General features: G+C 43.7%; 1 protein-coding gene and 1 long non-coding RNA gene across 2 annotated transcripts in view; one reads left to right on the top strand and one right to left on the bottom strand.

Moving 5' to 3' along the window:
* The first annotated feature begins 29 nt into the window (after positions 1–29).
* LOC109577230 (glutathione S-transferase A4-like) lies at positions 30–26,108 on the top strand. The gene is made up of 7 exons (XM_019986073.2): positions 30–177; positions 13,436–13,541; positions 15,618–15,669; positions 18,242–18,374; positions 21,194–21,335; positions 22,724–22,855; positions 25,777–26,108. Exons 2-7 carry the CDS (start codon positions 13,455–13,457, stop codon positions 25,897–25,899), a joined length of 669 nt encoding a protein of 222 aa, XP_019841632.2. The 5' UTR covers positions 30–177; positions 13,436–13,454; the 3' UTR covers positions 25,900–26,108.
* LOC139178968 (uncharacterized) overlaps positions 17,097–27,997 on the bottom strand; it is a 23,186-nt gene continuing 12,285 nt past the window's right edge. Inside the window, exon 2 of the long non-coding RNA XR_011563417.1 lies at positions 17,097–27,772. This is a non-coding gene — a long non-coding RNA (uncharacterized lncRNA). The remainder of the gene's footprint in view (positions 27,773–27,997) is intronic.

The raw sequence follows: 27,997 nt of genomic DNA, 5'->3' as shown, positions 1-27,997 counted from the left end.
CCACGTGGGTGGTCAGTCATGCCCATGTGATGGAGCTCCAATAAAACCCTGGACTTCCGGTTCTGCCGAATGAGGACATCTGGACACTCTGAGCCTGGAACCCTTCTGGACTCAGTCCTGTGCATCTCTTCCCTTGACAGATTTTCATCTGTGTCCTCTCCGTAGTAAACCGTTGCTGTGAGTATGACCATTTTCTGTGAGTTCTGTGAGTCTTTCCAGCAGACTGTTCGGGCATGAGGCCGTTTGGGGGACACTCCGAGGGCTTTCCAGGTGGCACTAGTGGTACAGAACCTACCTGCAAGTGCAGGAGAAGTAAGAGACATGGATGTGATCCCGGGTCAGGAAGATCCCCTGGAGTAGGAAATGGCAGCCCACTCCAGGATTCTTGCCTGGAGAATTCCATGGACAGAGGAGCCTGGCGGGCTACAGTCCGTGGGGGTCACAAGAGTCAGACACGACTGAACAATTAAACCACCACCACCGTGAACCTGCCGTTGGTGTCAGAGCAAGGACGGTCTTGGATTGCTCCCTTCCAATGCTTCGGTGAGGGCAAACACTTTACCCTCACTCGGAGATTAATTTACACATGGGACCAGACACTGACTTGGTAACAAGATCTCTGTCGTTGAGTTGTGTAAGACAGCAGGAAATGGGAGCTGTTATATGACTGGGTGGGATTTCAATACCCAGGGCCATTGCCTGATAATATTATTCGAGCAGATCAGAAGCCATTGTGCAAACAGTGCTCTGGGGATTTTAATTCTCTCGGACACAAGGGGGCCCTCAAGGCTGGCTCTTGGAGAAGACAACCAGTGAGGAAGTTGGGTCTGTGCTGAATTGGAGGATTAGTGAAAATAAAGACAAAAGCCAAGCTGCCTCCAGTGAAGACAGGTTCCCATACCGCTCTGCTCAGGGTTATACGACCTTAAATCATTCAGTTCACTTCCCATGTTGGAGACAAGCTCCCCCTCCCCCATCCTGCACAAGTGCAGTTTCCTGGCCTTGTCACAAGCTTTTTGGGGGGTCCAGACCTTTTAGTCTCAACAGCCTCCACCATCCCATCTTCACAAGCCGCCAGACTCTGGTAAAAGAGCCAGGAGGTCAGGCAGCAGACGGTTGTCCTCAAAGATGTCAGCATGCTGTGTTCAGGAAGGAATCAGACGTGTGAGGCAGGGAGACAGGGCAGAGGGGGCCCATGAGGCTCACGGGCTACACCCCACAGCAGCTGAGCCAATGGGGTGAAAGGGCACCCCGGGGGTAAACGGGGCACTTGTGGGGGCTCCAGTGTCCTCTGGGACAAAAGGAGGAGCTGAACGGTGTGGGGTTCTGGTGTCTGTCAGAGGAGGAGGTGCAGCACCTAATGAGCCCAGGACCCAATATCAGCTGCTTAGAGGGCTTTGGCAGACTGGGTGCCCAAAGGAACCCGTGACACTCCTGCCTGGGTCCCTGAGGAGGGTGGGTATGGAAGGGCCTGTGGATGCAACAGCAGAAGGTGAATTCCAGCCTCTGCAGCAAATGGCTACCAGCCCAGGCTCTCGTACTTGCTGGTGTTCCCACTTTGTTGTATGTGCATTTTATTCCTTTACCCAAATTGTCTGCCCAGAAGATTCCGTGGCGGGATCCTTGTTCCATCAGCTTCAACGTTCCCACTAAGGGAATCTTCTGATCATGAACTCGGTGGCCCAACCCCGCACCCCATGTTTCTTTCTCATCATCCATCTCATCTCTCATGTTCTCATCATTTTATTTTCTTCAAAGCACTTGACACCCACCATCAATCTCTCTGTTTAATCAATCTGTGTCTTTAAAGTGGGTTTCTTACAGAAAACCAAAAATAGGGTCTTGTTTTAAAATCCACTCATGAATGTTTACAACATTCATATGGAGCTCTGTATCACGGTCACAGGTGTAAAGCCTTATATGGAGGCCACACAGGTGGAGCCCTGCACCAAGGTCATCTCCGAACTGACCAAGTCCCACAGTAACCATTGCCATGAGCCTCCCTGATCTAAACTGGCCAGCTCCCTTACCCCATATTAGGAAAATATACTCACCCAATTACCCACCCTATAGCACCCTAACTAATCACCTAATGCTACCCTTCCAGCAGGAATTTTCTGTCTTGAGACTATAAAAATTGGCTACTAATCCATGAAAGGAGTCAGCTCTTCCTTGAGCCAGCCCGCTGTTCTAACAGTATCTCCTGCTTTAATAAACTGTATACTCCTCTCATTCTGCCTCTAGAATCTGTGTCTAGAGATTCTTTTCCAACTTGTGCACAGACCACGGCAATTCACATTTAAAGTGATTATTGATGTGGTTGCATTAATCTCTACTCTTTTCTTTTTTGTGTGACTCTATTTGTTGCCTTGGTTCTTCACCCCCCACTGTTTTTGCTTTGTCTTCTACTCTTTTTCTGCCCTGTTTTAATTGAGCATGTTATATAATTCTATTTTTTCTCCTTTCTTAGCATGTCAATTATAGTTTGTATTTGTCTAGTTTTAGTGGTTGTTCTGAAGTTTGTAATATTTATATACAACAACACTAAGGCCTCTTCCAACAACACTGTATCACTTCACAGGTGATGCAGGTACCTTATCAGTTCAGTTCAGTTGCTCAGTTGTGTCTGACTCTTTGCGACCCCATGGACTGCAGCACACCAGGCTTCCCTGTCCATCACCAACTCCTGAAGCTTACTCAAACTCATGTCCATCGAATCAGTGATGCCATCCAACCATCTCGTCCTCTGTCGTCCCCTTCTCCAGCCTTCAATCTTTCCTAGCATCAGGGTCTTTTCCAATGAGTCAGTTCTTCGCATCAGGTGGCCAAAGTATTGGAGTTTCAGCTTCAGCATCAATCCTTCCAATGAATATTCAGGACTGATTTCCTTTAGGATGGACTGGTTGGATCTCCTTGCAGTCCAAGGGACTCTCAACAGTCTTCTCCAACGCCACACTTCAAAAGCATCAATTCTTAGCGCTCAGCTTTCTTTATAGTCCAACTCTCACATCCTTACATAACTACTGGAAAAACCATAGCCTTAACGAGATGGACCTTTGTTGGCAAAGTAATGTCTCTGCTTTTTAATATGCTGTCTAGGTTGGTCATAACTTTTCTTCCAAGGAGTAAGCGTCTTTAAATTTCATGGCTACAGTCACCATCTGCAGTGATTTTGGAGCCCCCAAAAATAAAGTCTGTCACTGTTTCCACTGTTTCTCCATCTATTTGCCATGAAGTGATGGGACCGGATGCCATGATCTTAGTTTTCTGAATGTTGAGCTTTAAGCCAACTTTTTCACTGTCTTCTTTCACTTTCATCAAGAGTCTCTTTAGTTCTTCGCTTTCTGCCATAAAGGTGGTGTCATCTGTGAATCTGAGGTTATTGATATTTCTCCCGGCAGTATTGATTCCAGCTTGTGCTTCATCCGGCCTGGCATTTCACATGATGTATTCTGCACATAAGTTTAAATAAGCAGGATGACAATATACAGCCTTGACGTACTCCTTTTCCTATTTGGAACCAGTCTGTTGTTCCATGTCCACTTCTAACTGTTGCTTCTTGATCTGCATACAGACTTCTCAGGTACCTTATAACTGCTTATAATTCCTCCGTCCTACCCCTTATAACACTGTTGTCATAGATTTCTTTTATCCGTAAGCTATAATCATCTGATACATTGTTGGCATTATTATTTTGAACACCTCGCACTTATTTGCTTATATATTCATACAGCCTGTTTTCCCCAACTAGAATGTAAGCAGTACCACCAATGCAGGAATTGAGTCTGACATATGTAACATCGTAGACCCTGGGACTAAAACAGTACCAGGCACAGAGCGGTACTCAGTAAATATTTGTTGCATGAGCCAGTGGAATCTTTCTTTCAACTTACTTGAGTAACCTGATCTAACATCCAAACAATGGATGTAAAGTGAAGCCCTAGAGGTATGTACAAACTCGAATGCTCATTGGCCAATCCCTTGAAGGGGTAGAGCATTCAATTAGAAAAGAAAGGGGTATAAATCCTCACGTAATCCCCCTGAAGCACCCCAGAGAGGAGATCCAGGAAGAGATAAGGTTAGTGGTGAAGTTCTTATCTGTTCTTTTTAGGCTTGGTTGAATAGTTTATTTTGTGACCAAATTTGTCACTTGTAGTCAGAAATTTTTGTGATTTTATGGTTAATGACTATTATTTACTTTTATTTTTGTTGAAGTATAGTTGATTTAAAATGCTGTTCCAGTCTCTGCTCTACAGTAATGACTATTTCTAAACTTGCTTATATCAAACAAAAGGAATGGGTATTTTTTTCTGCAGAGTAGATACACCTATGAAAATGAAATAGCATATGTACATCTAAACAAGGCCTTTGAAGACTATCATTTCGATGCATGAAATGTGCATTATGTCAGACATTCAAATGCCCTCAAAACTGTGTTACATATTAAGTGTAATTTCAAAAATAAGTATGTAAGAGTCAAGTGGTATTTCAGTTGATTGGTGGACATAACGCCCTTGGTGGAACTTAAGCGTTTGTTAATTTTTGAGCCATGACATTTTTTCCTCCTTGGCCAAATTGCATCGTTTTGAACACAGCTGGAAAGAACACAGAAATCACCCGCTCTGTGCTGGGTGCCTACAGGTAAACTCAATCTCCTGCATCCCTTGTATGCGTGGAAGATTCAGTTCAAATGATCTGACACTGGGGTCTTCCCCTGGGGTCTTGCTTCCTCAGGGGATGGCGCCAAGTTGAAAGCAGGAGTCTCTAAGTCAAACCCTGACACAGATTTTTATAGAATTTGCCCCAGTTTTTAACAGCAGTGGGCCGTGTTGTGGTTCACTTTGTTTATCCTCCAAGGAGCGTGGGATGAAAGTCTCCTCCCTCAGCTATATTTTTCATTTAAGTAAGTTGGTTAACCTTGCGAGGATAAGTCAACATGAATCAATCTGTTAGACTTTAATGCAAAGGAAATTTCATTTCTGTAACTGAAATATAGAAGATGCTTACTTAGCATGTGAACTTGGAACAAAATTACCTCCCTCATCATGCTATAAGTAATCCCCACTCCCACCTCACCCAGGAATAGGGTTCAGCTATTTGTGTCTTTAAAATGTCATGTAAACACTGCTGCTGCTGCTGCTGCTGCTGCTAAGTCGCTTCAGTCGTGTCCTACTCTGTGAGATCCCATAGACGGCAGCCCACCAGGCTCCCCCGTCCCTGGGATTCTCCAGGCAAGAACACTGGAGTGGGTTGCCATTTCCTTCTCCAATGCACGAAAGTGAAAAGTGAAAGGGAAGTCGCTCAGTCATGTCCAACTCTTAGTGACCCCATGGACTGCAGCCTACCAGGCTCCTCCATCCATGGGATTTTCCAGGCAAGAGTACTGGAGTGGGGTGCCATTGCCTTCTCTACATGTAAACACTAACGCAGCTCTTTTGGTGAGGGTGGAGTGGGGGTGGGGGCTCCATGTAGGAGACTTTCCCTCTGATAGCATGTCAAACCCAACTAATTAAGGTGTCAGATCCAGGAACTTCCCTGGGGGTCCAGTGTTCAAGACTCTGTACTCCCAGTACAGGGGGCACAGGTTCGATCCCTGGCTGGGAAACTAAGAGCCCATGCGCTGCTCTGCTTTGTCATGAAGGTAGACGGTTCTGATCCATTGGAGAAGCAGAATAAATGTCAAGGATATTTCTAGTGATAATAGATTCAAAATTCGCCTCTTGTATTCTGGCCCAAAACATCTGCTAAAACTGGCAACTTCTTTAGTTAATCTCTCAAAACTTTCATTATCTTAAAAACTCAATAAAAGCCTGCTTTTTGCCAAACTGAAATCAAAGAAAATGTGCATTGATATGCCTAAATTATCCAGAACAACTGTTAACATTGTCAGCAGAATTTCACACCCATCGCCCCCAAAAGACTGGCTGATTTCCCAACATGTATGTTCAGCAGATAGGAGCAAAGGGCGAATGAATATAGGGGAAAAGAAGTAAGATCAGAAAGACTGTTAAAGCTGAGAAAAGGAAGATGATTGAACTCTGAACCAACTCCTCATTTTACAGTTGAAGAAACTGACATCTGTTTTTCCAGATCTGCCCAAGAGCTTGGATCTACACACCTGGTACTTGGTTAATTTTGGAGATTGGAGGAGGCCTTGCATCCTAGGAATTCCTCTCTTTAAGGGGGTCAGTGTAAATGATTCAACATAGGAAATAGAATTCTGCCTGATTCTCTCTCCCCTTCCCTTTCTCTATTCTGGCCCCACACCCTCCTGCACATCACCATTTGCTCAGCCTGCTTTTTAAACATCAGATTCTGTATTTTGTGCCTGTGCAGCAAATCCTGGGAGAACCTGGGGCCACACCCTGAGTCCCAGGTGCAGTGTAGTTGGGCTTTCACTCTAGATCTGGCTTCTCAAGCTTAATTTTAGTACAGGCACATCTCGTTTTATTGTGCTCTGCAGCTATTGCACTGTTTCTTTGTTTTACTTTTTTTTCACAAATAGTAGTTTTGTGAAACCCTGCTTCAAGCAAGTTTGTCAGCATCATTTTTCCAATTAGTATTTGTTCACTTTGTGTCTCTGTATCACATTTTGGTAAATATCATGATATTTCAAATTTTTTCATTATTATTAACTTGTTATGATGATAAGTGATCTTTGATGTTACTATTGCAAGAAGATTATGACTTGCTGAAAGTTCAGGTGATGGCAAGCATTTTTTAGCAATAAAGTATTTTCTAATTAAGCTATGTACATTTTTTTAGACATAATGGTATATAGCACAGTTAAAAAATACAGTATAGTACGAGCATAACTTTTATATGCACTGCTGCTGCTACTGCTGCTGCTAAGTCGCTTCAGTCGTGTCCGACTCTGTGCGTCCCCATAGAAGGCAGCCCACCAGGCTCCCCCGTCCCTGGGATTTTCCAGGCAAGAACACTGGAGTGGGTTGCCATCTCCTTCTCCAATGCATGAAAGTGAAAAGTGAAAGGGAAGTCGCTCAGTCGTGTCTGACTCTTAGCAACCCCATGGACTGCAGCCTACCAGGCTCCTCCATCCATGGGATTTTCCAGGCAAGAGTACTGGAGTGGGGTGCCACTGCCTTCTCCATTAGATGGGGTCTAAAAGTTCTTCCAGATATAATTCCACAGACTCAAGTCGGCAAAAGCACCCTGAGCTTCAGGGACATCCTAAGGAAATCATAATGTCTTTACCTTGAAAATGAGGACTGGGGAGGTGGTAGTTTTTCAGAGAGGAAATGTCACTTGGGTCCTTCCTGCACTGGGAGCTGCCCTAGGAAACAAACCAAAAAAGCGTGACTCACTTTATTCCAGTATTCACTTTATTGCCATGGTCTGGAACCAAATCCGCAATTTCTCCGGGCTCTGCCTGCGTTCAAATGAATCCCTTGGGGGGTCTTGTGAAAAATGCAGCCTTTGATTCAGTAGATCCAGCCCAGGAACTGAGATTCTGCATTTCTAACAAGTTCCTTGACAAAGCTGATGCTGCAGGTCCAGTGTTCAGGTCTCTATGCTTCCACAGCAGGGGGCATGGTTCAGTCCCTAGTCAGGGAACTACGATCCCGCATGCCACACAGCCAAAGAAACAAAGCAGAAAACAACAACAAATACACTTCTAAAGAACGCCTTCCACTTCCATTGATTTTTTTTTTTTTTCTCACATGTGACTGTTGCTACAATCTGGAGATATAGGTGTGTGTATGCGTGTGGGGGGGGGGGGGCCGCAGGTGCCATTTTTTGAGTCCTTACTATGTTCAGCAGTTTGCACACTTTCACATTTCTGCTGCTGCTGCTAAGTCGCGTCAGTCGTGTCCGACTCTGTGCGACCCCATAGACGGCAGCCCAGCAGGCTCCCCCGTCCCTGGGATTCTCCAGGCAAGAACACTGGAGTGGGTTGCCATCACATTTCTACCACTAACCAAATGATTTAGGGACTATAAGGAAACTGTAGCTGAGAGAGGTTTAAAAAACTTACTCAAGTGAGAAGAGGAGCTGAAATCTAGACATAGGTCTTTGCTTTTCCTGGTATCCAGGGCCCGACTCAGATACATGTTCTTCCACATTTTCTAAAATTGTTTTTTTAATTTTAGTTTTATCTGCTCAAATTTTTGCCCACTGGGTTGTTTTTTTTTTTTTTTTTTTTTTGTCCACTGGTTTTAAGTGTTGGTTTTTATTTTTTATTATTGAGGTACAAGTGTTCTTTATACATTCTGGATGAGTTCCTTAAATCAGGTACGCTTTGTAAATAATTTCTCCCAATATTTGATTTGCCTTTTCTTTTTGTTAAAAAATACCTTTTGAAAAGCAAAGTTTTAAGTACTGGTAAGTGCAATTTTTAAAAATTTGTGGGTTTTGCTTTCTGGTTTTTATCACATAAGTCATTGCTTAATTTACGGTCACAAAAAAAAAAAAAAGAAAGAAAAAGAAATTTAGGGCATGCTTATTACCACACCGAATATCCAAAGGCTGTCATACCATCATGGCTGCTTTCTGCCCACCTTGCCTTGGGCACCTGGGGTTCTAAGTGGGATGTGCATAATCCTGCTCACCTCAGGTAAAGCCGCACACAGGAGAAGTTCAACACCCCTGAGTGATGAGTCTCAATTCCCACTGTCAAAAGAGTCATGTGGGGAGGGCTTCCCTGGTGGCTCAGCAGTAAAGAATCCGCCTGCCAATGCAGGAGACATAGGTTCGATCCCTGATCCAGGAAGATCCCACGTGCCGCGGAGCAACTAAGCCCGTGTGCCACAACTACTGAGCCCACGTGCTGCAACTGCTGAAGCCCACGTGCCCTAGAGTCTGTGCTCCTCAACAAGAGACGCCACCACAATGAGAAGCCTTCACACCACGACTCTAGAGTAGCCCCCACTCCCTGCAACTAGAGAAAAGCTCACATGGCAACAAAGACTCAGCACAGCCAAAATAAATGAATAAATAAAATTATTTTTGTAAAAGGAGTCAGGCAAGGAGTCTACTTTGGGAACAAGGTGTATTTAATTCAGGACACACCTGTTGGTCAAGGTCAACACAAAAAGCAGACTTGAGAGATGCGAGTGAATTTATACTCAGCGTGACTCCTCAGGCTCTTGTTCTTCCAGCAAGCTGTGTTCTCAGAGCTGTTTGCATTTGGGATGAAATCCAGAAAGAATTCTTTTGTTCTTGGCTTCTTTGTTTCCCACAAGCAGGATGAATATTTCCATCACACCTGTTCTTTCAAGCTTTGACAATGTTCTTTTTTTTAAACAATGAGAATGGGGTTTACTTTCTGAAGCATAAACTTGGGCCTCTGTGTTACCAAGTTGTGGTTTGGAATTAATCTTTGTTGAAATTCATTACAGGTCAAGGATAAAGGACTAAAGAAGTTGATTTAGGCCATTAATCTATAATGCCTTGGGAGTAGGGAGAGGTGGGGGCTCAAGGAACCAAACATATTTATATATATCTAATCTGTAAGGCTCTGTCCCTGTAATACTATATTATGCTTTTCGTAAACACTTATTCTGACTTACCTCTTCATGGTCTGGATATTTCCATCACTAGATACAAGGTTTTCAATGGCAGAAACCACATCTTATTTATCTTTGTATGACTGGAGTGTGCAGCCTAGGACTATAGCCAAAGAAGGAGATCCATAAACATTTAATGTTGAAAGAATGAATGATCAAACACAGAAATCTTAACAAATGAAAAAACTGGTCTTTGTATGTGGCTCATTGAGGTTATAGCTGCCATATGTCTAGGATAATGCTGGGTTGGTTCTGCAGGAGATGGAAGAACTATGTCACGACTCCTGCCTACCAGGAGCTTAATATATTGTGGTATTGAATCCAGGGGAGCAGTTCATCCTGGGCTATGGTGTGAGTTGTAAGATGTACTGGGCCCCTTGTCTGTCTCTGCTATTCTAGAAGGAACAGTTCCTCCTGGGAGGGGTTGAGTGGGGACCAGAGTCCTGTTGAGACTCCATCATTCACCTGAGAGCCCAATTCAGAACGTTGTGGAGCGCAGGCTGAGAGGTGAGGAAGAGCGGCTAGTTGGCTAGAGGCAGCCATCAATGGGGCACATGAACACTTGCTGGGATTTTTATAAGAAGTGGTGGCTGGTTACTAACAACTAGAAAAAAAGTTTTCTTTCTTTTGGACTGGAAGGTAAGATTGCAGGCTATGGTCCTGTTTATCTGAAATGAGTTCTCCTTCATTGTAACCCTGGGCTTTGGGGGCTCCCTTGGGCACCAGGGAAGACTTGGAGGTAGTGGTGGGGAGGGGAGTTGATTCATCCTTTAACTTCCTACACATCTTGAGAATGTTTGTGGGTCAGGCCGAGGTAAGTGGGTGGGGGAGGGAAATTGTGAACACAAAGGGTCACATTAAATTCCCAAATACACTTCTTTACAGCAGCAAACCCTGCACGTGCTCCAATTACCCTCATAACCACAAATGAAGGCAAAAACCACACCAGTTTTTACATTTTAAATATCTTCTATTGCAATATCTGATCAAATTTCCAAAAGTTTTAGCTCTCTTTTACAAGTATCAGTTGCGTTTGTGACAAACATAAATCATGTGTAAAACAAGCCAATCTTAGCATAAAAAATTCTAAGAAAATACCATATCTACCTGTAATTTGATTAAAGAAGCATGGAAGACTCTAGTTGATATGGCTGAGACATGATGGTATGTATTTTATCTATTAATTTTTTTCAATCCTTGGTCTTCACAACAACTCTCTGAGGCAGGGAGTACAACCACTACCCCCATCTTAAGGATTAGGAGACAGAGGCCTAGAGAGATGGAATAAGGTTGTACAATAGTGAGGACTCATGACTCTAAAGCACAGAGCCCCCAGCCTTTGAAGGATGGGAGTAGTCACACTCACTTATCATTTCTGTTTGAGCATCCAACCCCATGTCTAACACAGAGCAAGCTGTACCTGAACAGAATCAGATCCAAACTTGGGTCCACTTGCCTATGTTCAATAAAGCCATTCTACTGACACTGGGCTGTGGTAACGGAAAGAGTAGCACTTATTGCAGGGTACCAAGCAAGGCGTCCAGGACAGCTAGTGCTCAAAAAGCGCAAACTCTCCGATGGATTTCAGCAAAGCATTTTTAAAGGCCAGGTGAGGGTGGGGGCTGGTATCACGTTATCAGTCCTCAGGCTCTGGTAGGTCTGGGGCCTATGTGCTCGTGATCATCAAGTAATTAGTTTCTCCCATTTGGTGGTGGTTTTAGCATCTGTAAAACAACTCGGGAATGTCCATCAGATGCTGTTAGCTAGGTACTTCAGAAAGGAGTGACAACAGAAGACAGGAGAAAAGGGATCTGTTCCCAGAAGGCCTCACAAAGTCCTACAGTGAGTCACAAGCTTTCTCACTGTTCATTCTCTTGGACGGGCCCAAGGGGTTGTTAGCCACATCCAGGAGGTTGTATTCAACGGAGCCCAGGCCTCCCTCTCACTCAGTGACTCTCCCCTCATTCCATTCCTGACGCCAGACTGCTCTCCACTTGTCCGATGTTTGCAGCTTCTCACTGATTCCACCTCGAAAGCACGTATCTCTACATCCCTTCGAATATCAACTGCCATGCCAACAAGAAGCTTGTCCCATTCTTAATACGTTTAGAATGGCATTTTGCTTACAGTCCTTTTGTCTGAGAGTTCTGTATCATTGGCATCATTGGTAGCTCACTCTTGACAAGAACTAATACATAATCTGGAGCCTCCAAGTCATGACACTCAGTGGCCACATGAGGTGCCCATCTCCTGTGAGCAGTCCAGGGCTGTGAGTTTTCATCTCACTAAGAGAATAACCAGACAGAAGAAAGACTATTCAGCCTACACTTTAGCACCCACTGCTCAGAAACAGCTTTCTGGAAGCTACCAGAGATGCCTGTATTTAGATCCATGGTTTCTAAACCAAAGGGTAACTTTTGGCCAACTAGGGGAGCAGAATAGAATCACTATAAAAAGAGTCCCATTGGGTTTATTTCAAACAGAATTTGGACCAAACATTTCAGGGAGACAGAATGACAGGAAGCAACCTCAGAGCAGCCCCAGTTTGACTTACATCCTCATCCCTGTTTCTCAGGGCAGGTAGAGAGGGGTCAAATGTGGGAGCACTGTGCACCCAAGAGAGAGGAAGATGGAGCTTCCCAAGTGAGACACCAGCATTTGACTTCACCAGTATTGCTTGATTTTTATCTGAAAGCTGCAGAATGCCTGCAGACCTGGAGGGGGTGCTCTGAGCCAGGACCCATTTGTCAGTTGCCAGTTTCATTTGCCTCCTGACACATGATCAGGACCTGGAAGCTGGCCATCTGGATGTGAATGTCCCAGGCACAGGAACCAACTGTATGTATTTGGCTGCACCTTCTTCCTTTTGATTTCTAAGAGTATGAGGGGCTGCTTCTATCTGGTCCTTAATCATCCTATAACGGATGCTCCAGGAGATCAGAGGATTCAGGAGTTATCTTGTTGGAGAGAGGTTAAGAAGAAGACATAGTCACTGTCTCCTCTTCTCATATTTTCTCCACATTCGGTTTATTGTACAATTTGTTTCAAGGTTTGTTAGTAGTGAGCTGCTGGACCTAAGCATAGTTTCTCTAATCAGAGAACTGTGGTACCTTTTTAATCATTGTGTCTTCCGGGACAATACAGTGGTGGGTTTTCAAGAAGCTCTTGAAATTGTCATGCAAGAGCTAACCAGGCAGTTTAAAAGGAATGAATCTTGACAACCAAACATAGCCAGTGCCCAGGAAGTGGCAAGACGGCAGGAAAGGAATCAAACTTCTCCAAGAGTTAAACTGTAAATCCAATGCAGAGGAGAAGTGGCTGGCTGTGGGGAAATGGCTTCAAAAACCTCAGGACTTGAGAACCCAAGTGACTCCGTTCGCATATGATTGTGGGTATTAACAGTTACGTTTCTCATCATAAACTGACTACTGTTATTCTGATTTTCTTACTTCCTTGCGAGTTTTGTTAGCATAAGCAGCCACTGAAAGTGGGATCCTGGCTAGCATGTAATGCAGGGCAGTTTGGGGCTTAACTGGTTTGTTTGTTCTTTTCCTATTTCTTAAATTGTGAGACAGAGCATACACACAGGAAAGTGCAAGAGTATTTCTATACAGTTTAAAGATTAATTATAAAGGCTAATTACTAATTCTGTTTCAGAAACAGAACGTTATTAGCATCCCAGAACCCCCATACCCCGATCCAATCAGCCCCCATTTCTCCTCACTAGAGGTAACCACCATCTTGTGTCTGTCATAATTATTTCCTTGCTTCTCTTCATACTTTTGCCTCCTATGTATGCATCCCTAAATAATAGTTTTGTTTCACCAATTTTGGAATTAAGGGGAGATACACCATATAGTCTGTGCTAGTTTGTTCTTTTAAACACATGTTCTTATTTTGCCCTTCAGAAAACCCAAGCCAGCAGTCATGGCGGCCAAACCCAAGCTCTGGTACTTCCATGGCCGAGGCAGGATGGAGTCTATCCGCTGGCTGCTGGCTGCAGCTGGTGTGGAGGTGGGTTCCCGATTGGGAAATGGAAGTGGGGCGGGTAATCTGGGTGAGACTGAAGTGGTCCTCTTCACCTTTCAAAAGTCAGGATGGTGCCTTTCAATCTGTATCCACTCTTTCCCTTTCCAACTGCCTTCTTGAGGTGAAGGTGGGCTCATAGTCCTCTGCTTAAACAGGGGTAGGAAGGGAGAAGCCTAGGGAGGTGTTCTGGAAGCTTCCTGAGCCTAGAAAGATCTTCAGTTCAGTTCAGTCACTCAGTCATGTCCGACTCTTTGCGACCCCATGAATCGCAGCATGCCAGGCCTCCCTGTCCATCACCAACTCCCAGAGTTCACTCAAACTCACATCCATCAGGTTGGTGATGCCATCCAGCCATCTCATCCTCTGTCGTCCCCTTCTCCTCCTGCCCCCAATCCCTCCCAGCATCAGGGTCTTTTCCAATGAGTCAACTCTTTGCATGAGGTGGCCAAAGTACTGGAGTTTCAGCCTCAGGATCATTCCTTCCCATGAACACCAAGGACTGGTCTCCTTTAGAATGGACTGGTTGGATCCCCCTGCAGTCCAAGGGACTCTCAAGAGTCTTCTCCAACACCACAGTTCAAAAGCATCAATTCTTCAGCACTCAGCTTTCTTCACAGTCCAACTCTCACATCCATACATGACCACTGGAAAAACCATAGCCTTGACTAGATGGACCTTTGTTGGCAAAGTAACGTCTCTGCTTTTGAATATGCTATCTAGGTTGGTCATAACTTTCCTTCCAAGGAGTAAGTGTCTTTTAACTTCATGGCTGCAATTACCATCTGCAGTGATTTTGGAGCCCCCAAAATAAAGTCTGTCACTGTTTCCACTGTTTCCCCATCTATTTGCCATGAAGTGATGGGACCAGATGCCATGATCTTAGTTTTCTGAATGTTGAGCTTTAAGCCAACTTTTTTACTCTCCTCTTTCACTTTCATCAAGAGGCTTTTTAGTTCCTCTTCACTTTCTGCCATAATCTTGGTGGATCACAAATTGAGGAGATAGAAGAGACTCACATTTGAATCATTCTCTCAGTTGAGACCAGCTCATTTCCCAGGGTCTTTCCAACTCTGGTCAGCACTTCAGTCCTGTTCTACCCATGGCTGTCCACTGGAACTTCAGGCCCAGCTGCAGCTTGCCCACCACCCCTTGACCCTTCTCCTAAAGGCTTACCCCACAGGGATCTTTCCCTAATTTCAGTATTTTTTCTTAACCCTCTCTCTGACTTTTTCATAGATTTTTTACAAGTGCTTTGGAATTGTTCTGTTTCATGCAGGTATAGACTCCCTTGTCCCTGATTGAATGCCACCTCCTCTAGAACATGGACTTGGGATCTTCTTTATTTTGCTTTATTTACTCCCCTTATCTTAAGCCCCATTTCAAGGTTTGGTGTACAAAAAATCACTCTGTCCCACAAAAGCTCTGGAAACTCCATCAGTAAATGATGATACTCCCACTTGAGTAATGATCTTTGGGTCCCTTTCACTGAGTATGTGAGCAAAAAGAAATGCCTAATTTGACCTGATATGGAGGGAAGAGGATGCAGAAGAGAGAGAAGAAAAAAAGAGAAGAAAGGGAAGAGGAGAAATCAGGGGGCAATTGGAGGAGAGGGCAAGAGTTTGGAGAGAAGGTAGAGCTAAGATGAGGACAAGGAAATATATGAATGGGGGCTTGGGGATAACCTTTAATTAGGAAGGGTGCCTGTCCCATGTTAGCCTAAGCTACTCTTACATGCATGGTCTGTCAGAGTTTTCAGCTACATGATAGTTGATAACTTTGTGGTCTTTTCTTTCTTTTTTTGGGGGGGGGTTCAAGGTGATTTTTTTATTTGAAAATGAATATGTATGTTTATGCAGGAGATGCAAACACACTTATCCACTTAAAGGAGGGACAGATCCTCTCAGTAACAAATTCTTGAACAGGTGCTAATTTTTTAAACTAATTTTTATAATATTTTCATTCTGGAAGATGTTGGGAATTTTATACTATAAGCATTTCTTTTCTTTCTCTCACCTTAGGTTTATAACAATGTATCCTGTTTTTTTTTTTTTTTTTTTTTAGTTTGAAGAAGAATTTCTTGAAACAAGAGAACAATATGAGAAGTTGCAGAAGGGTGAGCCTAGATTTATTCAATGTTATCTTACGGGAAAAATAAAATATGTTCCAAGAAATATTCATTTCAGCACAGAACTCTAGAATGACAACCATTAGAAAAGGCAAACAGCATGATTGCTAATACTAACTCTTCACTTTGCCCCCAGTGTAGAGCTAAAGGTGTCATCTGCTCTGCCTCCTTAGCCTCATAAAAAGGTATCGAGTAGGTTATGACTCTGGCCTCAACTTAGCAACAGCCTGGGTTGATCCAGTGCCAACTGGTTCAATAATCCCCACCCCACCAGAGAAGGCTTCAAGGATTCTTCACAATGATCCAGTGGGCCAGAGGAGAGGGAAAAAAAGGGCAGGTGAATTAGATCTAAAATATTCCCTGGTTCTCGTGGTTCATATTCACTTTTTCTTAGTGGTTTTAGCAGATTAACAGAGATAATTTTACCAGGTCACAACTGTAGAATCAAAACTATAGAAAAGATCCAAATTTGATTACATTCAGAAGTTCTTAATCCCTACAATTCCCCGATTTTCTCCCACTAAGAGAGAAGACTGATATTTCTCCAGTCCTACTTCTCACAGCCATAATGTTATTTTTTTTATCTAAGGAAACCCAGGGTCCCTATCGTTGCTGATAAGCAGTCATGAAATTACCACAGATTATTTTTTAAGAAAGACTTTCAGCGAATCATCAGCAGACCTGCCATTTACAAACTGCATGGCTTTGGTCAAGACCTTTCATTTCTCTTCATCCTGTCTTCTTGCCATACAATAAGAGAATCTTTCTTGTCTTGACTGCAGAGTACCAGGAAATCTCACGGAGAGGGAAGACCTGCTTAACCCTTCCCCAGTTTTCATTCAGGACCTTTATTATCTAGAATCCCTCTGAAGCGTCTCTTCCCCTCTTCCTCTTCATTTCTGCCCCATTTTACTCTAAATAAGGACAGTCACATAGTAGTGGTTAAATACCTATGCATTGAATAAATAAATGGATGTTGTTGTATAAACTCCTCCATGATCAATCTGGCAGGAAATGCCAGGGATTTCCCTGGCACTCCTAGTATTCCCTAGAAATGCAGGAAATCCTAGGGAACCCTCCATCCCTCGCTGGGTCTGTGAGGCTGTTGAGGACAGCCTCCTGGGCATTGCTGCCATCTGTGAGCAGTCCCGAGAGAGCACTGGACTGGGAGTCAGGAGGCCCCCTTCTGCTGGCTTAGCTGTCCTCTCTGGGTCCGAGCAAGTCACTTTGCCCCACTGGCCTCCACAGTGCATTGTCCGTAATATGAACAAACTGAACTAAATGATCTCAAAGGTCCTCTCCTGTGTTCTTGATCTGAGATTTTCTTCAATTCTTCCGAAGAGGATCATCAGCTCCTAGAAGCAGGGATCATTTCTAACGGCTGTTTGCATCATTCATAAACAGCAACACAGAGCTCAGCTTTAGATGTTTATTCAGTTTTGGACAAATGTAGAACTGTCTCAGGAAATGGAGGTTTAGTAGTCTCTCCGCTAAAAATAGTATTGATATTTCTGAAGTACGAGCTTGCCCAAAGAAACTCAGTAAAATGGGCAGAACAGATACTGTTACAGATCAGAAAACAGGCTCGGAGAAGTTAAAGATGTGTCTAAAGTCCTCCATCACCCCCAAAAGACAGGGACACTGGCTCCCTGGAAAGCTGCCAGTGGTGCCTGTGCTAGCTCTCTGCCACCACGTTCCCACGTCTCATTAGGTCAATTATTGGAAGCTGGGGAGATTAACTGTGGCCTTTGCCAGTGCACTAGTGAAATCTGACTCCTATTCTGGGTAAAATTCCTTATTCTCATTAATGTACAGGTGTTTATGAAAATTTAAAGGCTATTCATTCCTTCAAGACCCCATGAAAAAGTACATCTTTAAATAAATTATTTATACAGGCAGTTCACTCAGAAAGAAGAAAAATTTGATTTTACTGAACCTTGATTGTTGACAGTATTCAGTGTTATACTTATGTTATGATATTTCATCTTTTCAAAATCCTGCTCGATGGATATTACAGCTATTTTAGAGAAAAGGAAACTGGAGCTCAGATAAGTCATTTATTTAAAGTCACAGGGCTCGAAGGGCCAAAGCTAACATATGGGCCTGGGACCTGGGTTCTTGCTGTCACATCCATCCCATTGCCATGCAGACCTAGAGTGATACCTGTTGTACTTTTTAAAGAATTCAGACTCCATCCCTGAATCAGAGTATCTGGAGGGTGGGGTGAGTATTTTTAACAACCACCTCTTCCAGGTGATTCTGATACACCTGAAACTTTGAAAACCAAAAACACTGATACTATAATACAGTCAGAGCAAATGTAGAAAGCCTTAAATAACCATGATTAACCAACGTGCAAAAACCCATGTACCTATCAAGCAAATCTCACATTTTCCATTAAACAAATGGTAGGCATTTCCTCAACAACCGGGGTCTTAAACTCACCCCTTTGGATGAAAACTAAGAATTACTCAACAAAATTAGAAGTGGATCCTCCCGTAGGCTGACCAAAACCATAGAGGGAGAGTCTCTTAACCTAATCTCTTCGCTCAAACCACAGACGGACGCCTGCTTTTCGGCCAGGTGCCTCTGGTTGAAATTGATGGAATGGAGCTGACACAGACAAGAGCCATCCTCAGCTACCTTGCTGCCAAGTACAACTTGCATGGGAAGGACCTGAAGGAGACAGTCAGGTACCAGAGTGCCCGTGCCAATACTTGGTTCTTCTCCAAGCTCTGTCTTCCTATACGGAGACTCAGATCAGATGCAGCCTTTCAGCCTGGAGGGAGAGGAGGAGACAAGGGGAGATGCTTGTGCTACCCCGTATGTCTTGGGTATGCTCTGAACACCTGCTCCTGGACGCCCCTTCTACTCTTCACAATGGTCTGCATTTGACATTCTCATATTCTCTCCCCACTCCTAACAAAGTGTGTTTTCATAAAATGATCTCATAAACTACTCTGCACAATGGTGGCAATGACTGACTCAGAAAACAAATATTGAGCATTGTATCAATGACCTATTACTGCAAATAATGCTGTATAACATGTCACCCTGAAGCCCAGGGACTTAAGTCAGCAAGGACTTGTTATTGCTCACTGGTCTATGGGGGAAGCCTTGGTGGCTCAGTAAAGAATCTGCTTGGCAATGCAGGAGACTTGGGCTTGATCCTTGATCCTTGATCCTCCAGGAAGATCCCCTGGAGAAGGAAATGACAACGCACTCCAGAATTCTTGCCTAGGAAATCCCATAGACAGAGAAGTGTGGCAGGCTACAGTCAATGGGGTCGCAAAAGAGTTGGATACGACCGAGTGACTAAACAATGCCACCAGTCAACGGGTCATCTGGGTGTCAGCATTTTCAGGCCAGGCTTGATGTATCTTGGCTGGACTCACTCCTAGGTCTGTGGTCACCTGGTAGTCAGCAAGGAGAATCTAGTTGGGGTGCTGGCTGACCATCAATTGGTGAGCAAGTGGCCACCTGTCTCTTGTCCTCTTTTCCTGAGCTTGTTCTGATTGCAGCCAGGTAGGGTTCTCAGAAAGCACACAGGCTGTTAGCTTCTGGGCTCAGAACTGGGACATCATTCTAGTGGTCAAATTGAGTCATGAGGTCAGCCCAAGCAGCAGACGCCATCTACTAATGGAAGAGCTGCCAAGCTTTACCACAAATACTGAAGAGTGAAGATTTGTGGCCTTTTTTTTGCATTTCTACACCACAGGGATCCAGTCTGTGCTATGCACTGTGCTAGGCCTGGCTGAGCATGGCTGGGTTCTTTCTCCCAGGAATACTGCACTTTTACAGGAAATGAGTAAACTTAAAATGAAGACTTGCAACAGTAAAAATTTTCCTGGATTTGTTGTCGGGGACCTGTTCAGGGGACCTATCACAAATTATACTCAATATTTTGTAATAACCTATAAGGAAAAAATAAATATATCTTATGTACTTATAACTGAATCACTTTTCTGTACACTTGAAACTAGCACAATACTGTAAATCAATTCTACTTCAATAATTAAAAAAAAAATAAGTCATCTGTTCCAATATCTCAGTTCAGTTCAGTTCAGTTGCTCAGTCGTGTCTGACTCTTTGCGACCGCATTGAACCATAGCATGCCAGGCCTCCCTGTCCATCACCAGCTCCCAGAGTCCACCCAAACCCATGTCCGTTGAGTTGATGATGCCATCCAACCATCTCATCCTCTGTCGTCCCCTTCTCTTCCTGCCCTCAATCTTTCCCAGTATCAGGGTCTTTTCCAATGAGGCAGGTCTTCACATCAGGTGGCCAAAGTATTAGAGGTTCAGCCTCAACATCAGTCCTTCCAATGAACACCCAGGACTGATCTTTAGGATGGACTGGTTGGATCTCCTTGCAGTCCAAGGGACTCTCAAGAGTCTTCTCCAACACCAAAGTTCAAAAGCATCAATTCTTTGGCACTCAGCTGTCTTTATAGTCCAACTCTCACATCTATACATAACCACTGGAAAAACCATAGCCTTGACTAGACGGACCTTTGTTGGCAAAGTAATGTCTCTGCTTTTTAATATGCTGTCTAGGTTGGTCATAACTTTCCTTGCAAGGAGTAAGCGTCTTTTAATTTCATGGCTGCAACCACCATCTTCAGTGATTTTGGAGCCCAGAAAAGTAAAGTCAGCCACTGTTTGCACCATTTCCCCATCTATCTGCCATGAAATGATGGGACCGGATGCCATGATCTTAGTTTTCTGAATGTTGAGCTTTAAGCCAACTTTTTCACTCTCCTCTTTCACTTTCATCAACAGGCTCTTTAGTTCTTCACTTTCTGCCCTAAGGGTGGTGTCATCTGCATATCTGAGGTTATTGATATTTCTCCTGGCAATCTTGATTCCAGCTTGTGCTTCCTCCAGCCCAGTGTTTCTCATGATGTACTCTGCATATAAGTTAAATAAGCAGGATGACAATATACAGCCTTGACGTACTCCTTTTCCTATTTGGAAACAGTCTGTTGTTCCATGCCCAGTTCTAACTGTTGTTTCCTGACCTGCATACAGGTTTCTCAAGAGGCAGGTCAAGTGGTCTGGTGTGCCCATCTCTTTCAGAATTTTCCAGTTTATTGTGATCCACACAGTCAAAGGCTTTGGCATAGTCAATTAAGCAAAAATAGATGTTTTTCTGGAACTGTCTTGCTTTTTCGATGATCCATCGGATGTTGACAATTTGATCTCTGGTTCCTCTGCCTTTTCTAAAACCAGCTTGAACTTCTGGAAGTTCACGGTTCACGTATTGCTGAAGCCTGGCTTGGAGAATTTTAAGTATTACTTTACTAGCATGTGAGATGAGCGTAATTGTGCGGTAGTTTGAGCATTCTTTGGCATTGCCTTTCTTTAGGATTGGAATGAAAACTGACCTTTTCCAGTCCTGTGGCCACTGCTGAGTTTTCCATATTTGCTAGTCACACCAAAAAAAAGTAGTGGATCAGGAAACCCCTCACACAAAGGTTTCTCTTGGATTGAGAGTTCCACTGTTTTGTCAGGATCGACATGTACGCCGACGGCACCCTGGATCTCATGCTGATGGTGGCGCTGGCTGCGTTCAAACCCCCGGAGGAAAAAGAGGAGAGCCTGGCTTTAGCCGTGAAGAAAGCTAAAACCCGGTACTTCCCCGTCTTTGAAAAGGTAGGCTGCGGGGATCCAGTTTGGCCGAGGCAGTGAGACCCAGCGTGAGGGTCTGCGACAGCTGGGAGTCAGGTCCTCCAGGGGAGCAGGGCAGGGCTGACATCTACGAGGGTGACTCTCCCAAGTCCCCGCCCCCCGGGTCCTGCCCCTGAGCCCAGGCGGCAGTGGGGGTAGGGGCGGGCGAGAATTGGGGGAGGGGCGTACACAGCGCAGCAAGTCCCCTGGTCTACCTCCCAGGCTGCAGGGATCGGGGACAGTGACGTTCCCTATTGCTGATAAGAGTAAAGACTGACATCTTAAAAGGCAGAAGCTGTGTTAGTGCTGTACTGCATTTGGACCAAAACTTTAATAAGGATTCCCAAATAAATGACGTAAAATTATGGAACCTCTAACCAAACAAAATTGGAATAAACCAAGGTCAGTGAAGGACTGATGCTGAAGCTGAAGCTTCAATACTTTGGCCACCTGATGCAACGAGCAGACTCATTGGAAAAGACCCTGATGCTGGGAAACATTGAGGGCAGGAGGAGTAGGGGATGACAGAGGATGGGATGGTTGGATGGCATCATCGATTCAATGGATATGAGTTTGAGCAAACTCCAAGAGGTGGTGAAGGACAGGGAAGCCTGGCATGCTGCAGTCTATGGGGTCACAAAGAGTTGGACATGACTGAGTGACTGAGTAACAACAAATTTACCTTTGTTCCTTATTCATGGAATAAAGTTGTGTTTTTTACATCTGCTACTCAAAGCAGCACCTGAGGAATTTTTATATTCATTTTTCACTGGATGGTGAAAAGGCTCATGTTTGAGCTTCTGGTATCCCACTGGTACCTTATCTGTGGTGTAGTAGCCAGATTCTAGTTAATTATGACCTTTATGTCTTCTATGCTGGTGGGTACAGCCAGCTCTAGGCTCACAACAGGAGTTCCACTCCAGCACTTCACCACCCAAATTGTCTTGATCATCACTATCAAATTTCCAAGAAGATTGTGTGGATTACGACAATGTATAAGGGTGTTAGTCGTTCAGCCGTGTGATTCTCACAGATGTGGGTTCGATCCAGCAATCTTCCTGGGTCAGAAAGCTTCCCTGGAGAGGGGAATGGCTACCCACTCCAGTACTCTTGCCTGCGGAATTCCGTGGACAGAGGAGCCTGGTAGGCTACAGTCCACGGGGTCCAAAGAGTCAGACACGACTTGAGTGACTAACACACACACATAAAGGTGTTAGTTTCATTCTCTCCTTGCAAGCATTCTTGGAGATTATCAAGAAAAAGATTCTTAAGTAAATTTGATCTATACAAAAAACCCCATGCTTTTGTTAAGTGTTTAGCCAGGCAAAATAGTCTTTAGTTTTATTTGATATTCTTTATTTTTCTTTCTGTAGATTTTGAAAGACCACGGAGAGGATTTTCTCGTTGGCAACAAATTTAGCTGGGCAGACATACAGCTCCTGGAAGCTATTTTAACAATGGAAGAACTTGATGCTTCTGTTCTTTCCGATTTCCCTCTGCTAAAGGTAGAGTTTTAGCATCCACCCAGAGTCCAGGGAAACACGAACAGACACAAAGACTGAAACAAAATATGCCCCCTGGCCAATCTCAAAAGAAAGGTTAAAAGACTGTTTTAAAAATCATTACTTCACTCATTTTGGTAATTGTCTCCTGCTCACAGAATAGGATGATTAGGAAGTAAAACCTTATGGAGGGAGAAGGAAGATTTTAATTTCTACCATGAACATTTAATGCTTTCCGTTTTTTGTGGTGCTTTGAATGTTCTTCCTGGCTGATGGGTCTGCTTGTGTTGTTTTCCTCTCCAGCTCCTACCAGACCACTTTGTCCCTTTTCCTCCCCCTGATGCTATCTGTCCAGTCAGTTCAGTCACTCAGTTGTGTCCGACTCTTTGCGACCCCATGGACTGCAGCACGCCAGGCTTCCCTGTCCATCACCAACTCCCAGAGCTTACTCAAACTCATGTCCATTGAGTTGGTGATGGCATCCAACCATCTCATCCTCTGTCATCCCCTTCTCCTGCCTTCAAACTTTCCCAGCATCAGGGCCTTTTCCAATGAGTCAGTTCTTCACATCAGGTAGCCAAAGTATTGGAGTTTCAGCTCCAGCATCAGTCCTTCCAATGAATATTCAGGACTGATTTCCTTTAGGATGGACTGGTTGGCTCTTCCTTGCAGTCCAAGGGACTCTCAAGAGTCTTCTCTGACACCACAGTTCAAAAGCATCAATTCTTTAGCGCTCAGCCTCTTTATAGTCCAACTCTCAACATCCATACATGACCACTGAAAAAACCATAGCTTTGACTAGGTGGACCTTTGTTGGCAAAGTATGTCTCTGCTTTTTAATATGCTGTCTAGATTGGTCATAACTTTTCTTCCAAGGAGCAAGCATCTTTTAATTTCATGGCTACAGTCATCATCTGCAGTGATTTTGGAGCCCCCCAAAATAATGTCTGTTACTGTTTCTATTGTTTCCCCATCTATTTGACATGAAGTGATGGGACCAGATGCCATGATCTTCATTTTATGAATGTTGAGTTTTAAGCCAACTTTTTCACTCTCTTTCACTTTCATCAAGAGGCTTTTTAGTTCTTCCTTGATTGTGTCATCTGCATATCTGGAATATATGCAGGTGACTGATATTTCTCACAGCAATCTTGATTTTAGCTTGTGCTTCATCCAGTCCAGCATTTCTCATGATGTATTCTGCATATAAGTTAAATAAACAGGGTGATAATATACAGTCTTGATGTGCTTCTTTCCTGATTTGGAACCAGTCTGTTGTTCCATGTCCAGTTTCTTCTTGACCTGCATACAGATTTCTCAGGAGGCAGGTCAGGTGGTCTGGTATTCCCATCTCTTGAAGAATTTTCCACAGTTGTGATCCACACAGTCAAAGGCTTTGTCATAGTCAATAAAGCAGAAGTAGATGTTTTTCTGGAACTTTCTTGCTTTTTTAATGATCCAATGGATGTTGGCAATTTGATCTCTGGTTCCTCTGCCTTTTCTAAATCCAGCTTGAACACCTGATGCTATGCAGGCCCTCAATTGCTCAGAGCCTCTGCTGAGAGGGTACCGCCTCTGATCAGTCAGGACAACTGAGCGACTAACACACACACAAGGGTGTGTGTGTGTGTCTGTGTGCCTATGTGCCTGCCTCTCTCCTACCACACTGCTAGTCCTCAGACCTCTCTCTGAATCCTGACACTGCCAGACCTTACCTAGCTTCTGTTTCAGTTCCTTACAAAGATTTTCTCTATTAGGTGACCATAGGTTTTGTACTTCAAGAATAGCATTTTTTATTTTTTGGCTTTGCCACACAACATGTGGGATCTCAGTTCCCTGACCAAGGATCGAACCTGTGCATTTGCAATGCAAGTGCAAGGTCTTAACCACCAGACCACCAGGGAAGTTCCAGAGCAACATTTTTTAATAACAAAAAAAAAGTACATACGCATTTATATAAACCTCCCCCCCCAAAAAAAGACCTATAATCCTACCAACCAAATGGTTCTGCATTAGACTTCCTGACGTCTTATTTTACATTTTCCCCCCAAATGGTGTCATGCTAAATATTGTTCTGTGGCCTGCTTGTAACATTTTTTAATTTATCATAAATATATTTACAGTCAATGCATATTCTTCTGCAATCTAATTTTCTTTTCTTTTATTAGGCAGTAGAGTCACATCTTTTTGAAAAATCAGAACTTATAAAATGAAATTTCATTCTCACCACTGCCCTCCTACATTCTCACCTCTATAATCTCTTTTATTGGCTCCTGTGTGCCCATCCAGTGTTTATGCAGATACAAGGAAATATGAATTATATATTTGTCTCCCCTCCTGCCACTTTCTCACACAAAATGGAAAATTGTGTATATTATGTTCTACCCTGGGCTATTTTTTTTTAAACTAAACAATGCAATGCAGTTCAATCCCTGTCAATACAGGGATCTTCCTCTTTTCTTTTATATCTAAAACATCATTTTAAATTACTGACCTATTTCTTTTAGGGATATAACATAATTTATATATAGTTTTATTTTCCGAGAAATATAAATTATTTCCAATTTTTCATTGTGGTAACATTCTTATAGTTATCTCACACTCTTACTTATTCTCGTATAATTAATTTTTAGAAAGGAACTGATACTTCAAAAAATATGAATTTCTAGAGTTATTGATATGCACTACCTAATGGTGTTAATGATTTTTCACTAAGAAAATTTTACTTATGCCAAACAGGCCTGCAGTTGTATTACTTTCTCAGGAATACCCAGCAAACATGTTTCAAGGGATTGACTTGGATTCAACATTCTAGGCGTCACCAATTGAGGATCTAAGCTTTCCACCTCTTGTAACAAAGTTTTGGGCTCCCTTAAAAATTGTGACTGCTCTTAAGAGCCTGATTTTACTATTTCTCATTTCAGGAATTTAAGACAAGAATCAGCAACATTCCTACCATTAAGAAGTTCCTGCAGCCTGGGAGTCAGAGGAAGCCGCCCCCAGATAGCCACTATGTTGAGGTTGTCAGGAACATCTTGCAGTTCTAAAGGCAGCAGTCTTACAATGGCAGACTAATGAACCAGTTGCAGCACTGGCTCCTGTCGTGAAGCAAAGCAAATGGTGTAGATTCTAGGAGCAATCTAAGTGTAGATTCTAAGTAATCCAAGTGTAGATTCTAGGAGTAACGTGTCCAAAAAGAACAAAACCATATTGCCATCAGCAGCAAATGCCAAGTAAATGCAATTAAAAAAAAAAAGCCATTCTGATGTGTGATAAATTTTTAAGCTTGTCAATTGTGGATGATGGTTACAACTTTTATTAAATTACTACTCTGAGTAAATAAAGAGGAAGTTGATACAAAAAAAAAAAACACAAAAAAACAAGAGCTTCTCTGATGGCTCAGATGGTTAACAATCTGCCTTCTCAGTCAGACACAACTGAGTGATTAACACAGTCAACACACCCTGATATAAAATTCTTCAGGCAGAGGCTTACAGAGGGCACTGTTCTTGCTTTCTGCATCTACACCGGGACCATTAAGGGAAGTGGAAGTGAAAGTCACTCAGTGGTGTCCGACTCTTTGTGACCTCATGGAATTCCCCAGGCCAGAACACTGGAGTGGGTAGCCTTTCCCTTCTCCAGGGAATCTTCCCAACCCAAGTATTGAACTTAGGTCTCCCACATGGCAGGCAGATTCTTTACAAGTTGAACCACAAGGGAAGCCAGTGAGTGGTGATTTGAGAGGGCAGGATCTCTCCAACACCCACAATGATTCTGAGTATTGGGGACAGAAAAAAGTGGCAAATGACAAATCAGGAGTAAGATGATGTTGACACTAGTTAATCCTAAGAGGAAGCATGGGGGACAGAGAGGGTCCAGAAAACATTTTACAGCCATGGAAAAATCGTGGACAATTAGACAACCTTATTCTACTTAACAGAGACACCTGAGGCTAGGTTTTTCCTTGGTTGAACAATTCCAACTACAGAGACACTGAGATTAGATGCAGTGTTAGTTAAACTAGTTACTCAGTTGTGTCTGACTCTTTGTGACCCCATGGACTGTATGTAGTCCACGAGGCACCTCTGTCCATGGATTCTCCAGAGAATACTGGAGTGGGTTGCCATTCCTTTCTCCAGGGGATCTTCCTGATCCAGGGATTGAACCTGGGTCTCCCTCACTGGCAAGCAGATTTTTTACCATCTGAGCCACACAGAAGCATAACCGATGAATAATTACACAAATTGACCAAAGTTTCCCTAGCCTTGATATACTTTCTTTAAAGGTGATTATTAAGTTCCCAAGTTGTGAAATTTGAAAATCAACCCCAGTCCAGGGCTCTGTTGAGGGAGGGATGAAGAGCTATTTAGGGTGATGTTCCAAGCCTTCTCCGTGGGGATGGGAGTCTCTGGTCTGGAGCAGAGCCCCTGCCAATGACTTCGGGTAGACAACTTCACAAGCCCTCAACTGCTACTGGGATGTCTGCCCAGGCTACACACTGGATCTGTTTCTGCGTGTACACCTCGGTACATGACCTTACTTGTGAAATGACTTAATGACTCATCAGACTTCTTGCAGTTTCCTCAGGACCACCACAGGACATGACCATTCCCATGCTACATCCTGTCCCTTCCTTTCCTCCTGCCCTTTCAGAGGACAGACTGCTCATCAGTTATGACAATCCAGGCCAGTCAGCACCCCCGCCCAGTCAAGCTGGAGCCTGAGACCCTGCTCCCTGTCAGTCAAAGCTCAACCTAGGGATCACATTTAGCAAATGGCCCTCTTCTCATCCCTGATCTGGGCAGCCATGGCCAAAAGATGGTGAAGAAGAGAGGGAACGATGGGTACTCAGGAGAAGCCTGGCCCTGTGTGTGTGCGATGACTTCTTCCTCTGACTTCCGCCAAAGCCAAGAGTCTGACCTGATAGAAATTAAGGAAAAAGAAAAAGAAATTATGTGGGGAATATTCAAAACTATGACCCAGTTTCTTTTAATGATCATTGCACGGTCTTGATAAGTAATTCTATTTGGAAGGTTTTTTACACTGAAAGATAAAATCCTTTCCTCATTAGATTGTTTTTAAAAACAACCACTTCCTGGGTCCTCACTCCTTGCCCTGGCACCTGCCTTGAGAAGCAGAGCATCA

This window comes from Bos indicus, chromosome 23 (assembly GCF_029378745.1).
Source record: "Bos indicus isolate NIAB-ARS_2022 breed Sahiwal x Tharparkar chromosome 23, NIAB-ARS_B.indTharparkar_mat_pri_1.0, whole genome shotgun sequence".
In the NCBI taxonomy this organism is placed as follows: Eukaryota; Metazoa; Chordata; class Mammalia; order Artiodactyla; family Bovidae; genus Bos; species Bos indicus.
Note: the sequence above shows the minus strand (reverse complement) of the source record. Positions and strands in the feature narration are given on the sequence as shown.